Genomic DNA, 19,360 nt, shown 5'->3' on the forward strand with positions numbered 1-19,360 from the left:
CCTTAATTCGCCAAGAGCTTGTGTTTTCGTATGGATTTGACATGTTGCACAACAGTTCGCAAACAGACCAACACCGCAGTTCTTCAAACTAGCTTGAAGGTTTGTGAATGATGTCGTGGTGGAGTCGAGACATCGGACTTTACAATCACCGACAGCAGCTTCCGGATTAGGAACCCTCACCAACGAAAACCGAGGGTGACACAAGATGGGTTCGAGCAAAGCACTCTTCCAGCCACATCGGGTCCCGTACAGCTAATCTAATCTTGCTTCTCCGTAGCGCGAGTTTGCCTGACGCAAACCCTTTAACAGTCACAGGTTGTTCCGACAGCGAATTATCGTTGCGGCGTCCTTTGTGAGCTTATACTGTTCGCCCATTCCTACTATCATGCAGGGCTGCAGATAGACAGGTCGGTGCTTGAGATCGCGTACAGAATGATGAGTTAATCTAGCAATTCCACACAGCAGATGTGCGAGATTGGGATCGACACTACCTCATATCAGACAGTCGATCAATCGGGAACTCTTCTAGCCGACAGATGTAACGACGATTTTGCTCTTCAGGGCTGTTGCAGCAACGAACTGGTCGGCCCTCCGCTTTTAAGCTTCGAATACCAGCCATTGGCTGACGCCCAAGGATTGTCGTTGTTGAGACGACGTTTACCACACTCTAGCACGAGCAACCGAGATCGATGTTTGTGACGATGCAAGAAGTAGTCCGAGAGCAACGGGTATATACTTAAGATCTGGTAAAATAACGTAACAAGGTTGTAGCACGGGCCTAAAGATCAGGACGGTGTGGTACTGACAGGTGACCATCTGCTCATATCTGTGGTGCAGATTTCATGCTGAATACATTGATGGTGGTGGTGAGGAAGAGACGAGGGACCTAGTCCTCTGTTCGGGTAACAGAATTTGTTGCCGGATGCTGCTCAATCAGAAGGACTTTCAATGGAACACGTTCCTGGCATCGGAGTCAGCTTTGCTCAAGGAGACTTGAGCTGCTGATCTGAGCTCGCTATGGTTGTGTCAGATGGTAGAGTACGTACGTATGGAGCTGGTTCAGCATACCATGGAAGACTTCTTTGAACCCGCGGTGAATGTCCACAGCTACCTGGCATGACACGCTTCACGGCTTCGTATATGGTGAAATCAAGCTCGAGAACGAAAGACAATAGCAGGCAGTGTATGCATAAGATTGATATATGGCTCAGATATCGCAACGAACACTCTTACCATACAATCTTGGTCCGTCACGCTCACCTAAGGATATACACCCGACCAGCTCGTGACTATACATGTCAGAACAATGTGCCTCGCCACCAATGTCACTGACAAACCCTAACGTCGGAAAGCGAGTCGGAGACACCATGTCTGGTGGTACAGAAGTTCTCTGTGGCCTCGAAGCATGTCTGCACCCTCGATTATTTCCGATGCCAGTGTCTGACAGAGCTGTCACAACTCCAAAGTGCTGTGCGACCCGATCCACGTGAGCTTTACCGGCATCTCACGACTGCACGTCGTGGCATGATCAAGGGTACAATACGACGGCTCAGTTGCCGTGCGGCAGACTTTTGGAGCTCTGATGTGATGGGAGCTGTTCTGGTGTGCAGTGTTCGGAGAGAATCAGATCTTGTTCCGTGACGAGGTCTACCAGGGGTAGGTAGGTAGCACTACATAAGGACCTATCCGTTTGGGGAAGGTAGGACAATTTAGACAAGGGACGCTGGCCATAATTGGTGACTAGGCGACTAGAAGCGAAGTCGGTGAAGGATCAGCTAGTGTATATACGCGTACAACTGTACTCGAGCATTGCAGGACCTAACGCATGTTTGAGTCGATCTCGTGTCTCTTCTTCCGTCGTGATGGAATTGCGTCTCCGTACTTTGCGGTTGTCCAGACACTTTATCGACCTCGAGCATGATCGACCATAATGGGGTGGTTGGCTGGCTGGGGTAAAACAAAAGCCAGCGAGCTCTAGATCTTCAGGCTGCATGCTGAGTGGAAGATCTGGAGTAGAGATGGAGCTCCATTGACGATTGTGGGGGTGGAGAGCGGGTAAAAATCAGGTCGATCCCTGCTCAAAGACGATCTAGGAGAGATTAGCTTTCGAACTTCGGCTTAGTGTACGATCGAACAGATTGTTTTATTCCACTAATTGTGATGAGGTTAGTGCTTTTGAACAGCGCGCTTACCCTTGAGAAGACTACTAGAGATGGTGAATGTTGTCAGTACGTTCCTCAATGGCTCCGCACTTTCGACGAGGAAGATGCATCTCGCATAATCGAGTTGTCATCAGTACATAGAAACTGAATGCGGTTGACAGTGATTGATGCTTCAAGCTTGAAGATACACGTCAGTGATCTGTTAACTGTCCGGTCTAGCGTCCAGTTGCAGCTCCGCGTGATCTGCAGCCGGAGCTTTTGATTGCGGGGAAGAACGGTTCGACCAAACATTGTGCCTTCCTGTTGATTCGAAGTAGATGGACCCTCATTTCTTCCTAGCTCGATTGCGAAGAGACTTATCGTCTTGGCTAGGTGGCAAGAGGCAACGATCACAAGAATCTAGGAAGCTATGTCGGAGCGCCCAGTATACCTGGCACCCTGGATAGACCTGGATCTTGGCCTTGCCTTGCAGGAAAGCCTGCACTGAGTACGACCTGCTGCGGGACAACACCTGTCTCGATTGTCGTGCAAAGTGGTTAGCTGGTTGGCAAGAAACGGAGGAAAGCAGGGCTAAGAAACATCGGTAAATGATAGCAGATGGTGCCGTGCGGGACTATGACTCCGTGAGGGCAAAGCCATGCGGCTCCTGGTACGACAGAAAGCAACACACGATGTAGAGTTTGGTGGCTGGGCATGATTAGCAAAGTGCTTGATTGATCGGAATGTGCAAGGGTCTATTTGTATGAATGTGCTTGCAGATGCTCATTATTGGACGCAATGGCGAATTGCGTTATCTGCTTCGCAAGAGTACTGTCAAGTGCTTGATGAAGCATGCAACAAGATGCACAAGCGATTGTGTATTGGTTGGCTCACAAACCGCCATACTGATAGATGTAGCTTGGCATATCTGCAAATCATGATCAAGATATGAATTCTTCAATCATGTGAAAATGAGACAATTCTGCGTCGCACTAATCGCCTAGGAGTCGAAGCGAAGGCAACGGACATGTGCTCAAGGAGGATTTGACCGACTGTTGACGATGAGCTATGTTACGAGATGTCGGCATCGCGCTGCAACGAGTACTCGAACAGCTGATAATGCACATAACATAAAGTAAGATACACATGCATAGCCTGCAGAGAACCGCAGTCAGAACCTTGTGTTCAGTTCAGCAATGTACTTTTGCCCAGGACTCGAATTGTCTATACGGGGTGGTGAATGCTGCTTATTAGGTCACATTCCAAAAAGTCCACGCGTTCGCGTCGAAGCAGAGGGAATAAACAACATCCTGTCATACTGGAGCATAACAATGACATCCCCTGTCGCGAATGCGGAGTGCCATCAGGCGCTGCAGCGTATAGCTTGAGTCCGTAAGGAGGCTCCGAGACACTCGCATGGGCTATCCATGCGTCAAAATGAACACGACAACATGAAGTGGTTTGTGCTACAAATACGAGGCTTGAGTCGATGCCTTCTGCGGGTACTGGTCGAAGGAAGAACGCGTCTTTTCTCTGCCTTCCAGAATTTAGTCCTACAGAGGCTGGGATTGGAGACCCATAGGTGTTCGTATTGAGGCCATAGCTTCTCATGAATATTTGAGTGGGATCAAAGTCTGGGCTATTCTTAACGTGCACTTATAGCCTTCTACACTAGAGCTGGATTTGGCCAATGGAAGGAGTTTGGTGCGATAATATTGTGTATACAGTGGCAAGGGAATGGGATAGTGTGTGAGATCAAGACTTTTTATACTATAAGACACTTGGTTTAACATGCATTATTATGTATGACCGGGAGTGCCACGGATCTCGGAGGATGCCAAAGTTGTGGTGTTGCACGATTATTTTGCAAACTTCTCACAGGGAACACGACTTCGATATTTCGTGGCAGAGGAAGGAAGTTTCATACACAAGCAGTGCTCCAATTGGCACGATCTTAGTAGCATGCTCTTCAGACGACTCTCTGTGTAAAGAAAGGATGGGTTGAAGGGGTGAAATATGAAAGCTAAGTTAGGCTGAGGCTTAGCATGTTTAAGGAGCTGAGGCCTGCAATCTGAGCCAAACTGGTCGTAGTGGTGCGCGATTCCCCACCGACTACTCTGCACTAAATCCCCCTGTGCTCGCGCATCACCGTGTGAAAGTGTCGTCGGTGTGCTTTGCATCCAGCAGTAGATCCGCCGATGGGTTTGTGCTTCGTCCATTGCAGGTGCAAAGACCACCAATGAGACACGCCGGCGCACCCTTTGCGAGCCTTGCTTTCTCGCTTCTCTCTCCATTCATCTCCATTCATCCATCCTTGCACCCAGAGACCTCGTGGGTTTGGATTGTGTTGCAGCTGGCCATCTTTGCCTTTACTTTTGCTTCTGTATTCTTGATTGATTTTGCTCAATACCACTAACACTTCACTTCGATACTCCCAGAATAGAGTCTGCACACGACGACATTCGTTTCATCGACGGCTTTGATTCTAATTTGCCACTCGGGACGAGAGCGTCTAGCACTCTTTCGGAGGCTCTCTTCTAACCTTGGAAAACCTTCGCTTCTGGTACTGCAACATCACTTCTCCTCCTGTCGTCTTGCACCTTCCCGTCCACACTTTTACGTGCTGATTGCCTCTGATCTCGTCTTCGCGAGGCCCTTCATCACCATGCACACATCTTAGAGTTGTGGCAGACGTGGTTGAAACACGAGCGTGTCCACCTCACACCTCGCTGTACCCTTCTCAACAATTGCTGTCTCCATCCCTTTTCGAATTGACGACAATACCATCACGATCGAATCTTCCGCTAATCACTGTTGAACAGTTTCACTAGGCTGGCCTGTCTTTTTAATCACTCTACCCTTTTACCTAATCTGGCTGAGAACGGCGAGCAAATCAGACCTGACATCGTGGTACAGGCAAAAGAGCAAGGGATTGTTACAGGCACTTTCAAGAGAGAGTGATGGCAGCTTTGGTGCAAGCCTTTCCTACAGCAACAACGACAATGCTTCAACAAAGACCCAATTCTGCCGACCGCTATAGCCCAAGCCCGAACCATCACCACCAAGCTTCGAGATCGAGTCAGAAATATGGCAGTACCTCGAGTACAGGGTACAGGGGAGTACCATCTTCTGGTCCTGTTGCTCCATATGCATTCACTAGCACGCCGCAGCTGAGTCCTACTGCCATGCATAACAGATCCCAGCCGACAAGCCCAATGCTGGCGGCCTCTACTGCTCCTCAACTGCCTGTGCTTAATCTGGGTAGCACAGGAGCTATTAGTTTGTCAAACAACACTTCCTCAAAGTCTACGCTTTCTTCGCCGCCAGCGACTAACTTCGTACCCGTCATCAGACCGAGCGACGACATGAGTCAAACTCCCTCAAGTCAGTCACAAAATACTCCCAGTCGTTATCGGAATATCCGTCGCACTGATACGGGTGACTCTGCCACCTCCAAACCTCATGCTTCCGCCCTGCCATCTGGATCAGGAATGGCTGCTGTTGGACAATTGTACAACCATCCTGGCCAATCCTCAAGCACTCCGAGCCTCAACTCAAACTCGTCGTACAGGGGCACAACCTATGCCTCAACGCCAAAACCCTCCAATGACGATACACACCTGGCTCGTGCACAGGAAAAAGAATCCGCTTCTCGATATCGTCGACGCAGTGTCAATAACATCGAGACCGTAGCCAGTACTTCTCATTCAAATGCTACTGTGCCACCCACCAACTACAACCACATCTCTTCTCAGATGGTCAACAGACCACCTGTGCATCGACATACCGAAAGCTCCGAAAGTATTAGCTCTAATCTGTCGGGACGTTCATCCAGACCTTCGTCTGCACGTAATGATGGTACGGCCGGCTCTATGTCGCAGGGTTCTCCTACACATCCCACCCATAGTGTCAAGCAAGATTCACGTATGGCCAGTGTGCAAAGTCGACATGCAGACTCTGGCAGACGTACACCTTCCGGAGTCAACAATCCCTCTCCACTTTCTCGACCCATGAGCCCCAGTGACGAGTCGACTGCAGCTATAGCGGGCCTTGCACCTTCACAGGTGAAACCTCCTCCCAATCTCAGCCCGGCAGCTGAACACCTTTCAGCTCTCAATCAGAAAGATACCAAGAAGTCAAAGTCAAAACTCAGACGAGCCTTCTCCTTTGGGAGTGCTGCTGAACTGAGAAAAGCTACTGCACAGGCGAATCTAGAAAAAAGTAACGCAGCAGCACAGCCAGCAGTAAACAAACGTATTTCGCGCCATGAAGAAGAGTTAGATCCAGAGTCAGCTAAGATCGCTGCAAAGCAGGAAGCGGCTGGTCTGGGTGAAAGTATCTATTCTGGACAAGGGCATTTCTTCACCGGGTCGACCGACAACCTCTCCATATCCTCGACTGCCTCATCGGCCTCTATAATGTTGAGAAAGATGGGCAAGGGGATGAAGAAGGGAACACGTTCGCTTGTTGGCTTGTTCCGGCCCAAATCGGTTGTTGGAGTGCCTGCCGCTGACGGCCCAGTAAACCAAGCCAGCGCAGCGCAAGTCTCTATGGTGACTGTTGAAGCCGAACGAGAGAAGGTCAATGTCAACCTCGACCCTCATGCACATCAAGGTGGTGGCACTGGTTTCCCCAAATTGGAAAGAAATTCTATTGACAACAAACTGTCGCTGGACAGCAAGACAAGTGCCACCGCTTCGACAGATACTCGCTCCAGACGTAGTATCGTGGGTGGCGAGCGCGAGCGCGCTGAAGTGCTTGCCGCTGTCAAGAAGGGAATTCTCAAACGTACTGATTCTAATCAGTCTTCACCCAGTCTACGACCGAGCGACTCTCGTGCGCCAGAACTAGCTCTGCCCAATGTTCCTCACGTTAACGACTCGCCTCGATCCAGTGCCCCGAGCACGCCCAAGGACGAAATGCTGCCAGGCATTCAGAGAGCAGCTGACTCTGTTACGATTAACGACCACAATGACGATTACTTTGGCTCCGTTTCCCGCTTTGCCAGTCTGGACTCGAAAACAGGACAACCCATCACGCCTGTGAAGAACATTCATTTCAGTCCTCGCATCCAGTTTCATGACACGTGGCCGAGTGGTGAATATGATCGCCGCGGAGAGATAGCGACCTGCAATCGCTTGACTCCTATGCTTGCTCAACAAATCAAGGAGGAACTTAACTCTTTCAAAATGGTAAGTTTGGTTTCACTTCAAATACGTGACATATGCTAATGCTTTATTCAGGAGATGGAAGTCCACGAGTCCTCCAAAGTATACACCCATTTCTTCTAGGAGAGGTCGTTGCTTACATAATAACAACGTCGGACCGAATGTGTTACTGTTTGTTGAGTCGTTGTAGACTGCAGAAACGGGAAAACTCGGGAGCTTTCTGCAAACGAGTCTTTATGCGTGACGACAATGCTTGAAGTTGTCACGTATGTACATTCTTCAAGCCAATCACTGGATTAACGACAGCATTTTCATGCATGGTGTTCAAGGCGAATCGCGTCTATCGCAAACCTCCAGCAGCGAGGTCCATTTACAGAGATCAATGCAATCAACGGCGTATTTTCTGAGAACACGAATATGATAGAAAGGGGCCTCCCTTGAAATCATTCGATGCTAGCATAACGTTGTTTATTCAGGAGCAAGACGATGCTCCAAGTTGGTTTACGATAGGGAAGCATCAAGAGAAGAATCAGGCTACCATGCTGTTGCTTTACACATTAAGATTAAGGCTTGTAATCATTGGAGGACATAATTCGATTTCTTGTCATCTCTTGTCTATGTCAACATGTTCCCGTTTCGATCTCACGTTGCGATTGCGCGGGCATACTACTACTTGCCCGTTTGAACAGCAGCCACATTTTTGCGTCTTCGAAGTCGACCAAATGATTCAGCATGATGTTTACTCTTTCTCTGTTGTTTTCTTCGAGCAGTATTTCGTTGTCTTGTTGGCAAGATCGTACACTTTCGTTTGCCTGGTTCGTCTGATTTGCGGCACGCCAGTCGCTCATTGTGCCTGAGGCATCAATCCAGTCCAAAAGCAACATGCTTGTCGGTGACTTTGAGCTTGAATCTGATAGTCATAAAAGGAATGTGCTGCCAGACAATAACTTCCAAAATGTGCGCTGTTCGGTGCTCCAGTGGCAGACTATATTGAGCGGGTCGGCACCACTGTCACGTGCTTTGTGTTCTGATTTAATGTAATACCTCCCAGGCTTCCCATCACCAAGACCTGGGTCGTGCTTGCCTGACTTCAAGCCTGGCAAGTGCGAATGAAATGGAAGTGAGACGTGTCCGACGTGAGACGGGCTATCGTGGCCGCAAACTGTGTCTCCTATGATGTACCACTGACAGTATCTAGACCCAGCAACTCGCACTTGGCACCTATCTGGACCTCGCATCAAGCAGTCAAAATTGTACCTGGATCGTAATGGAGGCCACGTTGTTGCAGCCGGCAGCCTCGCTGCCCTCACTACCAGACGAACTGATCAATCAGATACTAGACAGTCTCACCAACAAGGACTTGAAAGCTTTACGGTTGACTGCGAGAAGGCTACTAGATTCGACAACGGCAAGGATCTTCAAGCACTTCAAGCTTTATCCGCATCAGAGGAGTTTCGAACGACTCGATCGTATCTGTACAACGCCTCGACTTCAGCCACTGATCACTCGTCTGACGTACGATGCATCGTATGTACTTCTGACTGAAGGCATGCACGGATCCATACAGTGGTTGTGGAAACACGATACAAGTGATGATGGATTTGGTGCAAAGAAAAAGAAGAATCTCAAGCATGCAGACTTTCTGAACAATCAGACCATATATTCTAATAGAGCGATTGACAATCTCTGGCAGCTGACACGACTAGAATCTGCATTGGCTCGCTTGCCTCACCTTCAGTCCGTGGTTGTTGTGGATCCAATTCCAGAGGAACTGAGCCGGCACGGGGATATCGTTTTGGATGAACTGCCCGATTTCTATGCCAAACTGGTGGAGGAGATGTGTGGTTGCGATCCAACTTTGCTTGCTCAACTACATCTCGACGAGGGAGATGATCAAATTTCATCCTCCTACGCTCACACTGTGTTGCTGGCAGCACAAAAGCTTGTGCATCCCCTACGAAGCCTAACGCTACTAGAGACCAGATGGGAGCACTTACTGCAAGGAAGCTCTACGAATCTTTCCCATGTGCTTGGAGCTGCATTATGCAACCTAACCTCCCTGAAAATTGTATCAGCTGATGGCATGCCAGACTATACAGGACGCGAGCTCACTGACCGCCTTTGTACAATTCTATCTAGAGCCACAAACCTTAACAATTTGCATTTGGCTTTTGGTAGATCTTTTTCAGCCTACCGTCTCGGGAACGTCCAAGATCGTTCCATGTTTCAACCGGACCAACAAGAAAGAGACTACTACGAACCTGTTTCTGCACAGCTGACCTTCAGCTCCAGCCTTCGTGATCTCATGCTCAAGGACTTGGTCTGTACTAGCACCGAGATGAAGCGAATACTCTTACACTGCGCCGTCAGTCTGGAGAGCCTCTACATCCACAGTCTGACTATCACGCCAGAAGAACGAGACGGACCTAGATCCTGTCTCGTCGATCTAATCAAGTGGATGCAACAAAATCTCAACCTCAAGAACATCGTCCTAGAAGGGAAGCTGACCAATTGCGGCATGCAAGACTGGCGCATCGACCATAACCACAAAGCACAAGAGCGATGTCCTACTCCCATCGACGACGAGGTAGGAGAAACCACAAACCTCTCCAATCAGGTCGAGCAGTTCATCCTCCAAACAGACAGCCACCTCTGTCCACTCAATCATCTCACAATCGAGCCCGGATATTTCGATTTCAGAAGAGAATTCCGGGAAACCCCAGTCCCCCACGACCTAATCGACTTGGCGTGGACGGGTAACGAGAATTTCAGGATCGTGTATGATGCCCAACGCTATGATCGACAAATGCTTAGACAACCATACGATAGTCCGGTTTATGGTTCCGAGTCTCTTGTTGAGGTGGAGGACGAGTTTGGTGTCGACCAGCTTTGGCGGGAGGAAGACTCAGATGGCCTGGATGAGGATGACAGGGATGAAGCTGATGCGGATGCTTGGGATGAGGACGGTTTCCCATATTGACAGGAGAGGTCACAATCGGCATCCTACCATGGATAACAAGACTGCCATGTCAAATGTCGAAGCCGAGCTGATACGGGCAGCAATACAGCCCGGCTTTCTAAGATGAATGCGCAGACGTGTAGAGCACGATTTAGTCCGCTTGTGGATGTGATGCTGACACACATAATGTGAACTTGCTTGAGCAATGATCGATATCAGTATTCACACTAACTATCTAGACATATTACACATATGGTTCTAGTATGTTGATGACCAAGCTTCGTCAACTATGCTCCTGAGGAGCTAGAATACAGTATACTCTTCGCCTCAGATCTCAGTTCTCGAAACTTTGAAATTGGGCTACTCCACCTCTTCTTCCTTGGTCGTGGCCCTTCAGCTCCTATGATAGACAGAGACTCTGTTTCTCTTCTTCCTCTGGTGTCATGAGAACCACTTGCATTAGTGGTACGGGCAGAGCTTTCGTAGTAGACCGCTGCAGGGTCATCTGGTCCTATCGCTCGGTAGGAAGGCTTGCGAGATCTTCTGCTTCGTGTCCGACTGACTGCGAGATCGTGGTCGTCGCGCGCTATCCTGGGTGCACCAGCACCAATCATTCGGCCAACCACACTTCGCATGTCGTCAACCTCTGGTATATCGCGAGGCTTTATCCGAGCTGGCATTGGTTGAGCTGGATCTTTTCTGCGGATCTCGAAAGTGGATTTGGCATCGTTGAAGAGCTCGTATGACTTCCTGCTCGCCATTGAGAGACTCGATGTTCGACCTTTCGAAAACGGTGTATGGATTGATGCTAAGCTCAACTTTCGTGCCAAGGTACCAGCTGAAGCACGGATCATTTGACCTCTCGAGCCCACTATGCCTGGGAAAGGCAACCTCTCCTTGGTCCAGATGTCACTATTGTTATTCTCAAGCCTTGTTCTCTCCGAGCGTTTTGGCTCAAGAACAGGGACTCTTTTCGTGTTACCATGTGATTGAGAACGATTGATTGGATTGTTAGCCTGTGACGAGTCTCGAAATTCGTTCAAATCTTGAGCGTTGTGGGTGTTTCGAACAATAACATGTGAAATAGTCGGTCGACCTCCTACTGTCGCGGCTCGTTGCACGGAAGACTTTCGCGACAAGGATTTCTGCGAGTTGAACACCATGCCAGCTGATTTCAGGTCAAGTGCCATACAAGTGGCGACTGGCATACCTGTATCGAGAGTGTGATGCATTGGCTGGCTGAGCTCACCACGTAGACCTGCTTTCCACTGGTCTTCCTCAATTTTCGAGCATCCGCTCAAGATGAGCTCATGGTAATAACCTGTGCACGCAAACGAGGTCTTCCATGTGAAGAAATTCGATGCACATTGCAAGCCTGTGGCACAATCAGTATCTATCTTATTCATGGAAGCCAACAAACCTTTGCCATCTGTTGACGTTTCAATCCTAATGTCGGAGAGCTGAATCAAGGCAACTGCTTCAAATCTTCCAGTGATCCCTACGGGAAAGGCGACCAGGAAGTGCTCATCTATCAAGGAACATAGAGCATACCCTCCAGTAATAGCCACCGTCGTCTGGTATGCTACATGCAAGATACCACAAAGCTCGATCTGACCAAGTGACCGAAAATCTTCTTTCGAAACATTCAGCCTCGAGAGATCGATGCGATCTTGCAGCAACCCCCGTCTCTGGATTTGTATACGCGTATAAGGGCTCTCTTGTGCCAAGTCGACCATTCGTACCATGTCTCGCATAGCTTGCAAAACAACATCGAGCTCACCGTGTGTATCAGGTGCATCAGCCACAGGTGTACAATGCAGTAACTGCTCCAGTAGGAGAGGATATTTGGTCAATCGCTGAATTGGTTTGATGAGAAGGTCGCCGACAGTGAGACCCTTCCTGTGATGAGCTTGTCTTTGATCGATCGCTAGAACTGCTCTAGCTAGTGACTCCATGCCCGATTCGTACATTGGCCAGAGCTGTGGTGAGTGTTTCTGTAATTCATGGCCGATGATTTCAAAGTTAGCACAAAAATCTTCGTATGCAGAGAACTCCTTGATAGCCTCTTTGAATATGGCCGTAAGCTCGTACACATCGATAGGTTCAGCCGACCCACCGGGTGGCAGAAGTCGTTCGAATGGAGGTACAGATTCTTCTGATCCTGTGGAGCGATGCATGTCAACTGGCCGTGCGTATCCAGCACGCTCAGAACTTCGCATCTGCAAGCGGTGTTGTACCAGTCTGGCAGGAATTGCAGTATCAGCCCATCTTCTGGCTGCTGCCTGCAGTCTCGCATTATGAAGCTTGGCGACGATACGCTCATGCAGGTGCAATATGTCCGCTACGTTCTGCTCGATAGCAGACCTGAGACGGTTTGTGAGGGTAGAAGTGGATGCTAATAACGTTGAGTAGAGGTATACCAATGCTCTGAGGTCGGCGACATAAGACTCCTCCGTAGAGATCAGCTCATCGATCACCTGTTGTCTCTTGAACCCCCGTCTGAGGGCGATGTCGTCGAAAGAGCAGCTTGAAAGTGGCCGATCACTATCCATAGAGTATCGAGGCTGGCTGCCATGGAAGTTGTAACTGTCGGTAGATCGACCCATCCTAGAAGATCTTGGGAATATGCTGAAGCTGGCATTGGTAACACTTGCTGTCTTCATGGAGTGTACAAAGCCAGAAGAACTGTCAGAAAGCCTTTGCTGGTGTGCAATCAACTGGCCTGGAGTTGGAGATGCTTCTGATGTATCGCGATCTCTACTCCTTGATTCGTTTCTGAGCTCCCGGATTCGAGATAGCAAGCCAGTCTCAGGCGTCCGCAGTGCATTATGGCTATGTTTCAGTGGCCTTGCTTTTGCGATAGACAGCTCCTGAGCGTTTTCGGCAGTACGTTTTTCTAGTGGTGTTGGGGTCGATGGAACCGCCTTGGTTCGCTCGTCAGGTTCGTAGGGCAACTGCGTAGCGGGCTGACACGCGTCCAACTTGCTATCGTGCGATCGAGTTGTTGCTGCCGCTGTAGAAGTGTCTATACAATTCAGGGCCTTCTGGTCTGGAATTATAGGCTGGAAGGAGAAATTGCGACCTTGAGTCCGATAATCGACGCCATGGAGACTTTTGTCCTTGGGTGTCTGTGTTGAGACTGAGCGTAACTGGAAGCCCTCTCCTTTCAGATAAGAGAACGGTGAGATATTTTCGTCGTTCCGATGTGCTGGAGCAGAGGCCACGGAGAAGAGTGAGGTGACTGGCGAAGGTTGACGCGAACGATCACGTATGATCGTGTTAAGACTGATCGTATCCAAATTGGGGGCGTGCTCGGGAAAGCTGAAGGGACTTTCCAGTCGACATGTTGGAGGACCTGGGGTCGTGCTGAAGGGATTGGAAACGCTGGGATGTAAGACTGCTGCCATGATAGTGTGGAAGAGATGCTCATGAAAGGATAGAGATGAATGACTTCAACGACAAAACAAGCAAGCTCAATCGACAAAATTGAAGTCATTGACCAAGACCGTAATCCATTCCAAGATCTGTACAAATGGTGATAATTAGTGGGAGAAGATCTTGAGTGCTGGCCACAAGAACATGACAAAGTAGATGTGAAGAGCACAAGGCAGGCACGACCGACAGAGCCTTGGGTAACAGCCCACATCTGCTATCATGGTGAGCATTTTACTAACTCGCATTCGCATATCAATGCATTTAAAACCTCGAGCCTAGTACCATGAGACAATCAGACACAAGAAGCAGGAGTCGTGGTCACTATTGTGTTCTGGCTCAAGCCACATTATCAAGCCTGCTGAAGCTCTTGAATGAGTGTGATGCCATCGACTGTGGATGGGATAGCATTGACGGCCGTGACTAGCACAGGCAGGGTACATGGTCCCACTCGTTTTGCAATCTATTGTCTACTCTCTAATGAAGACGACGTGATGGAGGAGAATAAATTTGGATCGCCGGCGAAAGCGATAGGACTACTGGGTCGGATAGCCGCGGTTAGACAACGTAGTAGTACGAACACGAATCTTGCTCGAGGGGTTACTGGCACCACGAGTACAGCTTCTTACCAATACTTTGCTTCGGTAACAATATCGTCACATAACACGGCAAGACTCGGTAGGGAAGATTTAGTGAAAGTGAACGAAATTGGTGATTGCTAGGATAGTTTAAAATTTGAGTTGGGAAGGCAAGAAGGACATCTCCCATGCCTGCCAGCAAATTGGTACTGGACGCACCAATGTATCCAGTGTCGAGACCATTGATCAACAGCTTGGTGGAATATGCTCTGTATGGGTACGACGAACAGCTGGAGAGTCGTACTAGAGTCATTTTGCACCTGCATTAGAGTGCGGAAGCGCAACGATTGTCACGCGTGGCCTCAGTTTGCGGCACTGCAGCATAGAGGACGCTGCACGTGCGAAGCCGGTGGATAGATCAAGGGAACCATACACTCGATCGTACCTGCATATCAGCTTTTTAGCGTTCTCTTGTGAGTGGATTCGTGGTATATAGAGAAGGGAATCGAAAGAAACGCGGAACAGGAGACACCATCTGTTCTGGAATGTTTTTATTCCTGGAATTGAATATCGCTCGTCGCTCGCTAACTCATAAGAAAAAATGGCCTAACAAGGCAGTGATCATACAAAGCTATACCCTGCTTCCTAGAGCTGGGTTCTTTGGTAAAGTCCACGGTTCTGGCGCAATTCCTTCTCCTTCACAAAAGCCCCAGAATAAGACCCCAATGCCTATCAGGTAATAAAGACCCGCGTTCGTGCCCTGGTATAACAACAGTGCAGATAGGGCCGCAAGTGGATAGATGACCAATCTAGCCTCGATACTCCTATGCACACTGGGCAAGAATCTGGTGACGAGTGGTAGAGGCCACTCCATGACCAGAGCTATTATTGCGAAGAAGAGGTTGATAGACTGCAGCACTGGATATGGCTTGACCGCTGCATCCAGATTTTTGGTGAGGACATCCCAGAATATCTTGGGCCAGAAGTAGCCGTGTATCGCTGCTGCTAGCTGGTATGTGCTGGCTGTGAGGAGGATAAGTCGAGACCAGTGGGTCTTGATGAGCTTGCCCATACTAGTCCACTGGAGGTGTGAAGACAGGTATAGATTTGGAGCTCGGAAGCAGACTGCCAATGCTGCAATGCGTTGTCGTCGAGCTCAGCTCTCGGGACAGGTCGGTGTGCTTGACAGTAGAGAGTAGAGACACACACGCCAGCTGCTATACTTGCAAGGAACAGCAAGTCAGGGCAGTGTTGCGAGCAGAACGTGTTATTTTGATCCTGGACAGATAGTTCGGCTGCTGACCAGGTCAGGAATGCTCCGGTTCCTGACGCTGCTAATGAAGCTTGGGCCGTTTTGCTTCAAGCAAGGTTCCGAGTTGAGGTTGATATCGTTACAACATGAATAGCAGGTCCTTCCCAAACAGCTGATGTCTCCGATTTGGTCACGGTGTGGTCGATCTTGCGAGAATGCTGCGACACACTACACGTCCGGAGTTCTGTTTGGTATCCCGTCTCTGATTCCGCGAACTCTTCAAAAGACTGTGTCGACGATGTACATAAATGAGACGTAAGTTGCGGGAAGCGCGAAGGACAAGTAGAAGAGCATGAAACCTGTGTCCTGGACCGGAGTACTTACCTGACTCGAGACTCGCATAAGTGCTGTAATGCATTTCCATGCATCTGATTGAACGGCGCTTAGAGTTCGATGCCTCCACTCGATCTGGGAGGGAAATGCCACGAGCACCACAAGAGGAGCCATGAGTCCCGAATTGAAGATCGAGTTCATTCAGCCAAGCGTGATAAGATTATGCACTATTGGGTGATGAGCTAGCAACGCATAGTGATAAAGGGCTGATGGCGGTCAAGGCCAGTCTCGGTGCGGCGCGGACATACTAGCTGCTCAAAATGCAGACAGCATTTGATCAAGCGTAGACAGATCGACGAATGGTAGCTATCGCGCTCGAACATCGAGGTGGAATACCTGCACAAAGGTAACTTGAGCCAGCAAAGCTACGGCAAGCACTGAACATGACCGTGCTGAGCTTTGGACGAATCAGGTGAATGGACATGCTGAAGCTCAGGATGTCGCAGCGCTTCGACATACAGTGTTCGAAGGGAAAGGTAGAAACAGAGATGTGACTGGTTGTGCTTCAAAAATGCAAAGTCTGGGCCAGCGGTTCGTCCTCTACATTGATTGGTGTAGACGCTAGCGTAAGTTGTGACCGACAGCCGACACGTTCCTGCACGTTTCCTTCCTTGTCCAAGTTCCCAGCCTCGCTCCATGGACAGAAGCTAGTCAGCTATCAACCTCGCTTTCTATCACAAAGTTCATGCCGTTCGAGTTGTGTGAAGAACCAACATTTATGCACGCTTTCGTAAGCCCTAAAGATCAAGCCCAATCGACGTATGTACTGAGTCTACTCAAACTCATTTGGCATAGTTCCCAACCATTATTCGGCCTAGGCAGGAGCTCACATTGCTGCTAACTTAATCTTGTTTCACCCCGTCTCTGGTGCCAGCGCTTCGGCTACAGCTCTGACATTACTGTGCCCAATAGACGCAGTCTCAGTTTGAGATGGGGATTCTCATTTGTTCCCTTGTTTCTCGGCCCAGACCTTCGGTTTCTAGGCATAGCTGGGGACACTGTTCAAATGCTCTCTGCTCCATGGGTCACACATGTCGAATGCAATTGAGTTCTTTTCTATCACTGCTCTACACATTCATTAACCCTGTGCTCGACACCTCGTGTTTGCTACGCCACCAGTCATCTTTCTTGAAATCTCGTGAGAATATCGCTTCGATCGTGATTCAGACTTTACCAGTGTGCTGGAATTTGCTAATCGAACGAAACTCTGATCACTTCTGTGACGTTCCCTTTGACACACCTTAACCAGAAACTCTCGCTCAACAGTCGTTTCGACCAAGTGTCTTACGTCCCAAGCTCGACTCTTGTTGCAGCAAAGGCCAGAGCTGAACAACCATAGCAATAATTATCATCAAAGCCATCCATTGTTGCTGCTACAACCCCGCAACAATTCTGCAGCACTAGACGATTCTCCCTTGATATCGACTTGAACCTCAACATCGATTCGTAGCAAGACCCCTACACTCGCTGCCAAGCATCAGCGTTGGCAGGACGACGAGACTCTTCAATCGTAGTTTCTGCCTACCTTGACTCCAGAGTACAATACAGGACTATGCGACTGAGATAACACAACGAAAACCGCACCAACAAAGACTTTACGAGCAGTCACCGCCGCAATGGCGACGTGGAAGTCTCACTTTGCGCCGTCGAAAATACTGTTCTATGTGCTATGGTGGACATTTCACTGGGGCTTGTTTGCGCTGGGATGGTGGAAGCAGGCAGATGACCAGCGGCTGGCAGCCTTGAACACGCTCACCTTCTCCGTGTGGTCATCTCGTGGAGCAGGTCTGGTACTGTCTGTGGATGTGGCACTGATTCTCTTGCCAATGTGCCGTAATCTGATGAGGTTCGTCAGACCGAAGTTCAGATGGCTGCCACTCGACGAAACGCAGTGGTTCCACCGGCAGTGTGCATATGCTATCTTACTGTTTACCTGCATCCATGTGTTGGCTCATTATGTCAACTTCTTCAATGTCGAGAAAGCTCAGTTGAGACCAGAGACAGCTCTCGATATCCACTACACCCAAGCCGGCGGCATTACTGGACACATCATGTTACTCTGCATGCTGTTGATGTACACCACAGCACATCACAAGATACGACAACAATCTTTCGAGACTTTCTGGTATACTCATCATCTCTTCATACCTTTCCTTCTGGCCATGTATACACACGCAGTCGGCTGCTTCGTCAGAGATACCGCAGCTCCATATTCGCCGTTCGCAGGCGCCAACTTCTGGAACCACTGCATTGGCTACGAAGGGTGGCGCTGGGAGCTCTGGGGCGGTGGCATCTACCTCATCGAGCGCATCTGGCGAGAGATTCGTGCCCGGCGTGAAACCAAGATCTACAAAGTCATCCGCCATCCATACGATGCCATGGAGATCCAATTCAAGAAGCCCAGCATGAAATACAAAGCTGGCCAGTGGCTCTTCCTCAAGATGCCCTGCGTATCCTCGACTCAATGGCACCCCTTCACGATCACGTCATGTCCCTATGACCCATACATCTCAGTGCACATCCGCCAAGTTGGCGACTTCACTCGAGCCATGGGCGATGCTCTCGGCTGCGGTCCTGCCCAAGCTAAGGAATACGACGGCCTCGATCCAAATGGCATCTACGAAATCGCCCTACAACAAGGCCAAGAAATGCCAGCAATTCAGATCGACGGCCCATACGGCGCACCAGCCGAAGACATCTTCGACAACGAAGTGGCAGTCCTGATCGGTACGGGCATCGGCGTGACACCCTGGGCATCCGTCCTGAAGCAGATCTGGCACATCCGCGCTGGCCCTAATCCACCCCGCAAGCTTCGCAGAGTGGTGTTCATCTGGGTGACTCGTAGCATTGAGTCCTTCGAGTGGTTCCAGACTCTTCTTTCGAGTCTCGAAGCACAATCTGCCGATGCTGCGGAAGCCACCGGAGGCGCAGAGTTCCTCCGCATCCATACCTACTTGACGCAAAAGATCGATACAGACACAGCGGCCAACATCTACCTCAATACTGCAGGTTATGATCTCGATCCGTTGACAGAACTACGTACGAAGACGCAGTTCGGCAGGCCGGATTTTAGGCGCATCTTCGCTGCGATGCGAGATGGCCTGATGGATCAAAGCTACCTAGATTTCGGCCAGGGCAAACTCCATGTCAACCAGATGAAGGCACAAGTCGGTGTGTACTTCTGTGGACCTAGCGCAGCTGCGCGAGAGATCAAGAGTGCTTGCAAAGGGACGAGCAACGATATGGTGAAGTTCAAGTTTTGGAAGGAGCATTTTTAGATGGCATTGTGTGTGTCCCTTAGCCGTGTATACCACCTACTGTTACGAGCGTGCATGAGATATCCCAGCAATCCGAATGAATATTCCAGTCAGTCATCCTTCCTCATTGAGACGTGTGTGTATGATAAAGACTGCGGTATTGTTTGCGTCAAAGCACCA

At 49.5% G+C, this 19,360-nt stretch overlaps 5 protein-coding genes across 5 annotated transcripts; 3 read left to right on the forward strand and 2 right to left on the reverse strand.

Annotated features, from left to right (window-relative positions):
* Positions 1–5,506: 5,506 nt before the first annotated feature.
* BNI4 (bud neck involved protein) lies at positions 5,507–7,432 on the forward strand (the record flags this gene model as incomplete). Its single annotated transcript, XM_064901008.1, has 2 exons — positions 5,507–7,333; positions 7,385–7,432. 2 exons carry the CDS (start codon positions 5,507–5,509, stop codon positions 7,430–7,432), a joined length of 1,875 nt encoding a protein of 624 aa, XP_064752084.1.
* Positions 7,433–9,530: 2,098 nt separating this feature from the next.
* On the forward strand, positions 9,531–10,289 carry LTR64_006680 (uncharacterized protein; the record flags this gene model as incomplete). The annotated part of the gene is made up of 2 exons (XM_064901009.1): positions 9,531–9,896; positions 9,927–10,289. 2 exons carry the CDS (start codon positions 9,531–9,533, stop codon positions 10,287–10,289), a joined length of 729 nt encoding a protein of 242 aa, XP_064752085.1.
* A 266-nt stretch (positions 10,290–10,555) lies between these two features.
* On the reverse strand, positions 10,556–13,675 carry LTR64_006681 (uncharacterized protein; the record flags this gene model as incomplete). The annotated part of the gene is made up of 2 exons (XM_064901010.1): positions 10,556–11,643; positions 11,689–13,675. The coding sequence occupies 2 exons, from the start codon at positions 13,673–13,675 to the stop codon at positions 10,556–10,558; spliced, it is 3,075 nt and encodes a 1,024-aa protein (XP_064752086.1).
* A 1,234-nt stretch (positions 13,676–14,909) lies between these two features.
* On the reverse strand, positions 14,910–15,350 carry LTR64_006682 (uncharacterized protein; the record flags this gene model as incomplete). Its single annotated transcript, XM_064901011.1, has 1 exon — positions 14,910–15,350. One exon carries the CDS (start codon positions 15,348–15,350, stop codon positions 14,910–14,912), a length of 441 nt encoding a protein of 146 aa, XP_064752087.1.
* Positions 15,351–17,539: 2,189 nt separating this feature from the next.
* Positions 17,540–19,201, forward strand: LTR64_006683 (uncharacterized protein; the record flags this gene model as incomplete). The annotated part of the gene is made up of 1 exon (XM_064901012.1): positions 17,540–19,201. The coding sequence occupies one exon, from the start codon at positions 17,540–17,542 to the stop codon at positions 19,199–19,201; it is 1,662 nt and encodes a 553-aa protein (XP_064752088.1).
* Between the last annotated feature and the right edge of the window lie 159 nt (positions 19,202–19,360).

The sequence above is a fragment of the Lithohypha guttulata genome (assembly GCF_036872675.1).
Source record: "Lithohypha guttulata strain CCFEE 5908 chromosome Unknown scaffold_5, whole genome shotgun sequence".
Classification (NCBI taxonomy): domain Eukaryota; kingdom Fungi; phylum Ascomycota; class Eurotiomycetes; order Chaetothyriales; family Trichomeriaceae; genus Lithohypha; species Lithohypha guttulata.